General features: G+C 38.1%; 1 protein-coding gene across 1 annotated transcript; it reads right to left on the reverse strand.

Annotated features, from left to right (window-relative positions):
• Positions 1-1679: 1679 nt before the first annotated feature.
• porcnl (porcupine O-acyltransferase like) lies at positions 1680-9939 on the reverse strand. Its single transcript, XM_058390711.1, has 13 exons — positions 9698-9939; positions 8048-8189; positions 7146-7338; positions 6958-7001; positions 6687-6868; positions 6429-6559; positions 6216-6341; positions 5444-5544; positions 5256-5332; positions 4019-4082; positions 3841-3926; positions 2256-2357; positions 1680-2073 (listed from the first exon to the last, which is right to left on the reverse strand). Exons 2-13 carry the CDS (start codon positions 8181-8183, stop codon positions 1975-1977), a joined length of 1341 nt encoding a protein of 446 aa, XP_058246694.1. The 5' UTR covers positions 8184-8189; positions 9698-9939; the 3' UTR covers positions 1680-1974.
• Between the last annotated feature and the right edge of the window lie 1081 nt (positions 9940-11020).

Genomic DNA, 11020 nt, shown 5'->3' on the forward strand with positions numbered 1-11020 from the left:
AGTTTTTCAATTGCAAAAAAATGGTCTAACAAGTGCACTTTTACTTAGTTTGACTAGTTTCTCAAATAACCTTTTTAAGGTTAGAAAGTGAGATTGTGAAATTTCAGTGCTTATTTAGTTAACTAAGCACTGAAACACTTACTATTTGCTGTGAACATTATTTACATGGTCTGTGTAACCTTAAAAAGAAGGTTATTTATTTAGTAAATAATATTTACAGAGGCTATCCTGCCCTTAAGTGCAAAGGAAAAATAGAGATAATGTGTAACACAGCATGAGGGTTTTAGATTAAACTGCTCATAAAACTGGAATAGTGACAAAATTATGCTTCGGTTTGATTAATTTGATTCTGAATCTTTACCCAGTAAACAGGTTCACTGGGGTTACATATGATATTGCTGAAATGCTTGTTTTTCTACTTCTACTGGCTTAAGTCCCATAATGGTGTAAATGGTTGCCCTCAAATCACCCAGCTTTGTTTAAACACCAGGCATCATAAATCTTAAAGCTTTAAACATAAAACAAGCACCTGGCTTCATTCAGAACATTAAACATGCATGAACCAAACATTATGATCCTCTAACTGCTAATAACACTTAAGACTTACATATAAATCATACAGACAGAGGATTATTCTGTCATCAAATGTAGTGTATTGATTATATAGTTTTTGTGCACATGCGAGTCTATCTGTTCTCTGTGCTGCGGTCAGTGTGTCAAGATGATTTCAGATTTCATGTCTAGTGGAGATTAGCCTGAGCGGAAAGGCCAAAAAAGCAATGTGGAGCAGCACACTGCAAAAAAACAATATCTTGGAAAGTAAAAATAACTTGAATATTGTTCAATTCAATGAATCATTCTCTTTATTGTTTTCAAACAACTATAAGATTTGCAGATTTCAGGTTATTTATATCTCATTTATAAGCTTGAAATTGTTTTCTTCTAATGGTAGATCATTTTGCTTATGTCTTAAGTGTTTATTTCTTAGAAAGAAGCTAAATTATTTTATTGCTGGCTGCCAATAGGTGATCCCAAAGGTGTTCAGTGGGGTAGAGGTCAGGGCTCTGGGAAGGCCACTCGAGTTCTTCCACTTCAGCCTTGGCAAACACTCTCTTAATGGAGCTTGTCATGCTGGCTCTCTTAGATCCAGTGAGAGGAAACTGTAATACTACAGCATACATAGACATTCTAGACAACTGTGCCTTTGTGGTAACAGTTTGGCGAAGACAAACATAATGGTATGATGGTGAGGTGTCTATAAACCTTTGAGTTTATCTTCACTTGCAAAGATGTCTTTTTTTTTTTCAGCGTGTAGAATTTAACCTACATTATCTGTGGGTTTAAAAGACATTATGCTCCCAATTTGTTCTTCACTTCTGCACTATAGGAAATATTTGCTGTGGCAAAATCTCAAATTAAGAAATGTGTGCACTATTTTTTATCTGCATTTCACCCACCTTATAAACAACCTCATAAGCTTATGTGAATTGTTGAACATATGCCTATACAATGTTTCACAGTATTCATCAATGCACCTCAGCATATGTTAACACATCTAAAACTGGCCTGTTATCCTACTACCCATGTGTTCCTCTATGTACATACTATCATGTGCTTCATGAGTTAGTCAAAACACAGCATTAGCAACCCAACGCTGCAAAATCAAACATAACAAGGAATCAGAAGATGAACCATCATATTTTATTAGAAAATAATAAATATCTTTACACAACTCTAAGCTATTTTTGGTAAAATATAAAATGTTGTAAGAAAAATGAGCATGTCTATGTATGTTGCCTAAAATATACAGTACTACTTAGATATTTAAACAGTATCAGAATAAAGTGTGAAAGCAAGACGAATGGCACATTTCACGGCATCTCTGCAACTCAAGAGGACTGAAAAAGCAAGAGGAAAAGTCATAAGTGATGAGACATTTATAACGACAATCATCTACGCTTTTCATATATTGCTTTAAATGAGCCAATAAAAGATCCAGCAGCCTAGCATCACCCAGTGACTGGCCCAGTTTAGTTCAGACCATGTCTGTATAGTGTGACTAGCCAAGTATCCCTGAAAGACAAAAGAATAAAAGATCAGACCTTTTAGTAGATGAAGGACCAATTATTTACATCATATTTTTCAATAGCGATTTATTCTTCCTCCTTAATTACTACTGCAGTGTGTGTAGATCATAATTGAATTCCCAATGCTGCGCTGTAACGTTATTAGAAAGAAAAAGGAAAATAGCGAACCTTTTCATCCTCAACATCCAGATCAAAGAGTGAGCCCAGATACGTCAGGTGAAATATGGACAATGCGCTGAAGAACAGATTAATCCCATACACCCACAGATTCTAGATAAAAGCACAACACACGCACAGCCGAAGTGAAACGAGGTTAAAAAAGAAAAAAGGAAGGCATTAATCACTGTCACTAAAAATTTGTACTTAGGGATTCACATCAGATTCACTCAGCAAGTTTTCAATTTACATATATGGCATTTGGCAGACATCCTTATCCAAAGTGACTTCCAGGAGTGCTTTGAAGTCTCGATCAATGAAATGAATACATCCTGATACTGGTTCACTAGGTTTTAGAGTAAGATCATCAGTCTAAAAACTCTGTTGGGAGGGTAATATAGCAAGAAAAGCACAAAGGCAACAGTTTAAGATTTTAAGTGCTTGAGGAACAGGTAGGTTTTTAGATGTCGTCTGAAGCCTGAGATTCAGCTCTAGAGGAAGTTCATTCTACCACCTAGGTGTAAGAACAGAGAAGAGTCTTGATGCTTGACTTCCTTGTACCCTTAGAAACAGTAGGAGCAGTTCATCAGTGTTGAAGAATCAGAGGGTGTGTGGTGCAGTGTGAGAAGTGCTTTGAGGTCTGAGGGTGTTGGTCTGTTTTCAGCTTTGTAGGCAAACATCTGCATTTTAAAACGAAATCGAAATCAATTTGAGGTGTCTAGATTTTCAAAGAAGACACCATTGAATAGCAAATAATGTAGAAAAGACAATACAGGTCTGAAATAATCTGGTTATGCAAACACCCTCTAGGAACCTATTAAAAGCATGAAGATAAATGTTAACACATCTAATTAATACTTTAATATTTCTCAATAATAAACCAAACACAGTCAAACAATGCAATTCTAGTATTGAGAGTGATCAGTGATCAACATTAAGGAATGATAAATGTTGCTAAATGGTGCTATAATTTAGCTGATTATTAAGATTTAGGTGTGTTGTATTTTACTTACAGTAAAGTATGTTATGGGGACTTGTATTTGTTCATGGGTGAAAAAAAACATGGAATGCACATGATACACCGATCAGGCATAACATTATGAGCAGTGAGCAGTGAAGTGAATAACACTGATGATCTCCTCATCATGGCACCTGTTAGTGGGTGGGATATATTAGGCAGCAAGTGATCATTTTGTCCTCAAAGTTAATGTGTTAGAAGCAGGAAAATTGGGCAAGTGTAAGGATTTGAGTGAGTTTGACGAAGGGCCAAATTGTGATGGCTAGACGACTGGATCAGAGCATCTCCAAAACTGCAGCTCTTGTGGGGTGTTCCCGGTCTGCAGTGGTCAGTATCTATCAAAAGAATCCTTCAAGTCCAGTAAATATCCTTTAAGTCCTGTATGTCTTGATGGGTCAGGGCTGTTTTGGCACCATAAGGGGGACCAATGCAATATTAGGCAATATTAGGCTCAAACAACAAGGAAAAGTACAGTTTGGTATCTTTACATGTGATGTTTTCATCATACTCCATTCTTAATCCATACTCACTGCACCAGTCAGAATCAACAATAATTAGGATTTCAAAACATCACCTTACCTTTTTGTTCTGATGCTGGCAGTCATTTAGACAGCGCTTTGACAGTATGCAGGCACTGAAAATGGCTGCTAATCTCTTTCTAAGAACTGGAAGGAGGACAGAACGTAGTAGTCAGCTTGGTGAATGCAGCATACTCAGCATTAGATGCACATGAGAAGGAGTAAAGAGGGTGTTTTACCATGCTCCACATACGTGATAAACCCCAGAGACAAGAGCACAGCGCCAAGATGGAAGCTGAGGCCCTGAAGAGAAGCAAAGCAGGTTTAGGTTTATGGTATTAAAGTCATTCTGGTGTTTTGCACATTCCCATAATTCACCACTAGGAGTCTCTAGCTGCAAAGCTGTGAAGTCTAACTATGCGACAAACAGTGAAACATTAAGTCACGACTCCTCACGAATCCTCTCTTTCATATTATGTCATCATCACTGGTTCCTTATTGATTAAACAGCCTGAAACTAACCAGCTCCAAACACACACTGTCATTTATCACTTACACGAACTGATAGTAAGATAGGTGCTTCTCAGACTTCCTGTTGCCATAGAAGGCAACTAAATACAATTAGCAGTGATGGCTATGGAATATAGTATATATATATATATATATATATATATATATATATAAATAAAACAACAAACACTGAACTTTTGTCCTTTGGTGTAATTTGTACTTTGATTAGATAATATGTCCATCTATAAACTTTTTGCTTCTCCAAACACATTTTAAGGGGATAAATGATGACAGAGTAAATAATCCACCTCCTTCACATTCAATCCCCCTGTGACTGCATCTGTAAAGTGCCTACTGATTATGTATTACGGAAACCTCTCCCGAGCGGGCTAAGGAGATATTAACCAGTTGAGTTCAAATCTAGAGGGTGTGTAATCATGTGATAAGACGGTCACTAATTGGTCGTTTGAATTTACTGCACTGGGCTCTTTACAGATGCTTTATTCCAGTGTGCATCTTTCTTACGAACACAGGTGGTGCTGTTTCACTCGGGTAAAAAAATAAATATCCAAAATAATCCTCTTTAAAACAATTGTTGGCAAAAATGAAACCTTACATTGATTTGTAAAAACATTTTTAAAGAAAGGGAGCACTTAACTCATCTAGGCAGTTGATATAAGTCACCACTGATCATCATTATATTAATTACTAAAATGATGATTCCAGCTCCGGTTTCCTCCCACAGTCCAAAGACATGCTATTACACTGATTGGAGTCTCTAAATTGCCTGTAGTGTGTGATTGTGTGCCCTGCAATGGGTTGGCACTCCGTCCAGGGTGTATCCTGCCTTGATGCCTGATGACCCCTGTGATAGGCACAGGCTCCCGGTGACCCGAGGATAGATCGGATAAGCGGTACAGACAATGAAATGAAAAGAAAAAAAAAAGATGATGATTCCATACTCACATGTAGTAGTGCACTAGCAGTGTAGGTCACCAGAATTGCAGGAAACGTACCCAGCTTCAGTGCACTCTTGAAGACATCTGTGCAAATTAACACCAACGGTCAGTAAATGAAAGGCATCATCAAGTGTGTCCACAGCTCGTGACATTCGTCTCACTGCTTTTAAAAAAAAAAAAGAAAAGATCACTTACATTTATTCAGCCAGCGAGACATGGGCAGGTTCCAAGATGTGACCACTTCTACCATGGATCTCGGCAATTCAACGTTGAGAGGCTTTGCCACTGTAATATCCCTACAAATACATATAATTTAAATCAAACTTTGTGTATCATACATTAATACTGTACATTATATAACAACAACCAACACCCTGTAACATCCTGTAATTTTATGCAATTTATTTTTTTTTAAAAAGTATTTTCTGGATAGTGTTACTTATGTAAAAATGATGTGGAATGCATGAAAGAAAAAATCTACTAAGGGCAATCAATATTTATCAATATGTGATCAATAGTGCAAATGGTTTATTTCATTGTTAAATTCAGAATTAATTATTTGGTTTTAAACTTACGTCATTGACATGTTGGTTCATTATCATTTTGGCTAACAGTGTCCTACATTACCCACAATGCCCTCCAACTCTTTGCTATGTGATACAGCAATGATTTATTCCTTTAGTCTATTCAGCTCTCTCACCTCCTTAACTGTACACTCTGCTCAAACAGGTGGAAGTCCTATATTTGTTGTCTCCACTAGAACTACATTGGATTTCTCATTAATATGACATTAATATGAGCATCACTGGTTGTTAGAAGCTAACATCAAAACCTTGTAATCACATCACAAATAGTTTACTGTAAAGCAATGTTTAACATTTCAGGCTTTCATTAGTGGTCCAGCAGCAGACCACAGAGATTCACTTGGTGTTGTAAAATGACTGAAAGTGAGAAAAGTTTCACTGACCATTTGAGGTTGTCTTTATGCTCAGAAAATCCAGCCCCAGCCATAACCATAGTTGTTTCACTCAGATAGCTAACAAAGTAGTTACTGAAGTGGAAAGACACTGCGTTCTCATAGGCATGAAGCCATCTGAGGACAAAAACAACATTTCTTTAGCCAGTTGTTCTTTAATATCTTCTTCCAGTGCTTTTATACTTTCGGAACACAAGAACTTACCTGTGAGGTAGTCCATCGACATATACGGGAATGAAGTAAGGGAAGAGATATGGAGCGACGCAGGTGGAGATGACGAGGCAAACCTGACTTTTTATAAAGCTGAGAGCGATTTTTGCAAACCAGGCAAAATTCTGAAGAAAGAAAAGCCAAAAACAGGGATTTAAGAACCAATTAATGCCAAATATCCTCAAATATCTTCACACATTTCTATATTAGCACAACATTCATGCAACAGTAACTAGGTGAGGAAGGGATTACCATTTTACGGCCATCCACAGCATCTCTGTAACTGCTGAAGCTAATCCATGGGCCAAAGATGACTGTTCCTACAAAGCATATGTACCCTAGGAAGTCCAGCAATGTAGGAAAGGAAGACACCACCCCTCTGTCAAGGTCAAAAGCCAGAGAAATGGCCTTCATGGCCACCACCATCTGAGAACCTGGGTTCATACATCAGAGTATTAGGGGAAAAAATCTAACAGCAGATTGATTTAACTATAGTACTCCAACAAATGCAAATATTTCTCACCTCTCATCTTATGCCAAGTTTCCGCATCTATCATATGAAGTTCCCTATGAGGAAGAGAAAGTAATTTTTACAAGTGGAAGCTGTCAAGGAATTGAAAGAAATTAGCATAAGCTTCACTTTAGATCAAGAATAAAGCGTCATAAAAATGTCTCGGAGAATCCCATTTGTAGTAGCTACTTAGCACATACCCCATGAGCATGTAGATGAGGATAGCCAAGGAAAGAAATACTCCTCGGTTATTGGACCTTCGGCAGAGGAAGAGGATGAGGTAGCAGACGAGGCTGAGTGTGATCACCCATATCGTGTTTAGCTCAAAGAACACATAGAGCACATAAAGGCCCCCTGCCACTGAGCTCAGATGCTTGACATGCGCTGAAAAACCTGCAGAACAATAAAATCAGAGTCTAATCCACCTCTCAACACACCTGCACCACATAATCAAGAAAATGCACACAATGGCCTCATTTATCAGGTAGGAATCAAATATTTTTAATAGGAGCATTTACACAAGCAGTGGTATTCCTAGTTTATCAGAACAAAAACATATCATATGAGGTGAAGGAGAAGCAGTGTGCGCTTTTTGCCATGTGCTTTACTATATTCACTCCATTAGTGAACACTGCACTCCATATTTACAAGATGTTAAACTATTATAAACTATGTCATGTTGCTGGACACGCACACATCTAGTCTCCAAGGATCGCTGTCACTCATGTAGCCAGAACTCTCAATGAAAATGAATGAGCATTAGGAAGCGCTCTATCAAGTTTGCCTTTTTTCAATAAGGTTTTGTGAGCCTCATTAAATGCATTTCAGCTGTGCCACAAAGGCACTTAGTAATTTACTGGCCATTGGTAATTATTTGTATATTATTTAACTGAAATCTTTGAAACAAGAGAATAGTCAGTCTATTCAAGGCCATATGGCAGTGATGGGAGAGTGTTTAATTTTCTTATCTAGTAATTAGAAGATTATGTGTTTAAAGTTTGCCAGAAAACCATTGTTTTGCCCATGAGCAAGGCTGTCAACACTTTATTGTTTATTCTGGGTAAAAGTGTCTCCAAAATGAATAAATGCAAATGTAACTCACCCAGTCTGCAGATGATGCGGCAGAGGCAGCAAACAAGCATCAGCTGCCACACCTGCTCTAAACCTTGCCAAGCAGTAGGCACAACACAACCCTCAGCAAGAAACCACAAGAACTCCTGCCTGCCAAATGACTCCATGGCAACCTGAAAAGAATTTTGTGTTACACACACACACACACACACACAGTGTGTGAGAAAGGAGCAGAGCAGCCTGCTTTCAGCCAAATACACTTCATCTTATACAAACATGCACGCTAGGCCAGGGGTAACATGGTAACATCAGCAAACATAGATTGCTTTTCTTCATGCTTTTTTGGTTTGAATGCATGTTATACAAGCCCATTCTTCACATATTCATCCTTAACCTGTTACTGAGGCAGGCGTGAACTAAAATATCTACAGATGGATGACAAAAGCACCTTAATAAGATGCTGGACCAAAACAAGTCCCCATAACAGCTTCAATACATGCTACAAGGCTTTGGGACTGTGCTGGAGGGATAAACACCGTTCTTCAAAAAGGTAATATGTCAGTTTGAAAACAGTGGTGTAGAGCGCTGTCTGACATGTCAGTTCAAGGAGAAAAACACCATAACAGAGCCACCGTTTTTTTCCTTTAACCCCTGTGCTCTGTCGCTACTTAGCAATAGACGTACCGTTCATGGGTCATGTTGAGTTTCAGCGGCCGAGGCAGGCTGTTATATTTGAGATAACCAACCTTGAAAACGTCTATGTGTTTGCGAAATAGTAAAAACACACAAAACCACTTCACTTGCTTGGGGGTGCTACTAGCAGTAGGGGGTAAGATAACAAAGACTGAATTCATCCATCATCTTTATAAATTGGTAACAGTTGATATATTCCACCATATTTTGTAAGACATTCTTGGGTTAAAATAACAAACCATGACACTTTTCATGTTCAATGGAGAAAAAAATAAGCTGAGCATATATCAAATTTCACTCTGTAAGAAAATATGTATAATGTATACTTTGGTTCTATGTTAAGTAAAAACGTATACATATACATTCTGATCTGAATAGAAGGCAATGGTTGATTAAAAATGGTTTCAATGGTTGATTATTTCATCATCTAGTTATGAGCTGCATTTTAAGCTACAACAAACATAAGGCTCTGTTAGGCTGTGTGTGATCAGACAGTATGTACTGTATCTTTAATGGATAAGGCAGTTGCCCAATGCTCTTTAAGCTGGGAGTGCTGCAGGTTCAAATCTCAGGAAAGTGTCTGTTGCACCCTTCAGCAAGGCCTTCAAGTCTGAACTGTGCATCTCTGTGGACTGAATTCTGCCTAAACTGTACTTCACATTAAATAAGAGTCTCTGCTAAACTAAAACAAATCGAGTCAGATGTCGGTCTGTTAGGCTAAATGCACTTTATTGACCAATTTAAAGAAGTTGCTTCACTTTGGAGGAGCAGACGCCCACTGCAGGAATGTCCCTGCTTTCTCCCGGCTATTATTTGAAATCTTTTTTTTCCCTTCAACTTCCGTCGTGAAAAAAGTGTCCTCTGTTGGGTCCGTTTAAGCTCTTCGAAACTGGACAAATCCTTCTTTAAGCTAATGAACGTTTACAGCACAGAGACTAGACAGTACATGCTCATGGTCCTGTGTATTTATTTCAACCGCTTCTCTTACCACGCTTCAGCGACGCAGTCCGGCCAGGATGTCAAACCCGGAAGTGAAGTTAGGAAAATACGTCAGGATTCAAATCGCTCCAGATATATCTTCCATGCCGGGGGCACAACAACTGTGCACATCTGTCCGATTTACAGAGGTAAAAAATAAAGTGATGGACGCGTTTGAACATGGTGAATTTCAACCGAACTTGATTCCACGTCGCGGTGGAGCAGCCAATAGCTGCGGGCATTCCTTCAACTTTGAACAGCAGAGCTCATGTTACACACACTTCCTCCTGGCCATGGAGAATCACACACACACACACACACACACACACACATACATACATACATACACTGTGTCCTTGCATACTTTTATTCTACAGCATTTTTAGAGGGATTCACACACATACACACCCCCTGTAGTAGCGAGATTTAGGCCTATAAGTTTTATATAATAAGTCTTTTTTGAATTACTTTTAAATGATGACCAACCTCTATGGGCCTCACAGCTGGATTCCATCTTCACACTACATATAAAGGAAGTGTAAAGTGTTCATTTTGCCAGCAATATCCACCTATGAAGCAAAGAAAACAACAGTAATAATTGTTATCAATAGTTCAGTTCCCTCTATGCCTCTGTGCATGGAGTTCGCAAGCTCTCCCAGTGTTTCAGGGGTTTCCATACACATGTGTGATAGGCTGATTGGCATCTGTAAATTGTTGTGTATGTGTAAATATCATGTGTGTAAATGTACTGTGTGAATGTGTGTGTATGACTGTGACTTTCAGCCTGTCCAGGGTCCTTGTACCTTGAGCCTTGTGTCCTGAGTCCTCCATGATGGACACCATGCTCCCTGTGACCTGGTGTAGGATAAGCGATAATAATAATAATAATAATAATAATAATAATAATAATAATAATAATAATATATTTCCTTTCCAACCCAATAGCATCTACACATCAAACAGACAGACCGAGACCAGACAGCAGATAGACAAACAATTTAGAGAGTAGCCATTAACTGTGGGCTTATTACTCTTGTGTAATGTCTGACTGATATATTTGTAATCTATTATTCTCTTTTAGTACTTTTTTAATTCTTGAACTTTTAACCCATAAATTTTAAATTAGTTCTTCTAGACATCAAACATTTTCTATCCTATTAATGGCAGGTTATTATGTGCTCGCAGTAAGATTAACCTGACATTCTGTGCCCTTGTTTTTAATGTACTGAGGTTTAGATTAAGAGTTGCTATTAAAACACAGTAATGTTATTGGTGTCCCCAAACACTATCTGGTGAGAACCCGGCTCATTAAATTCTTTAGGTAATGAAAACC

This window comes from Hemibagrus wyckioides, linkage group LG05 (assembly GCF_019097595.1).
Source record: "Hemibagrus wyckioides isolate EC202008001 linkage group LG05, SWU_Hwy_1.0, whole genome shotgun sequence".
Lineage (NCBI taxonomy): Eukaryota > Metazoa > Chordata > Actinopteri > Siluriformes > Bagridae > Hemibagrus > Hemibagrus wyckioides.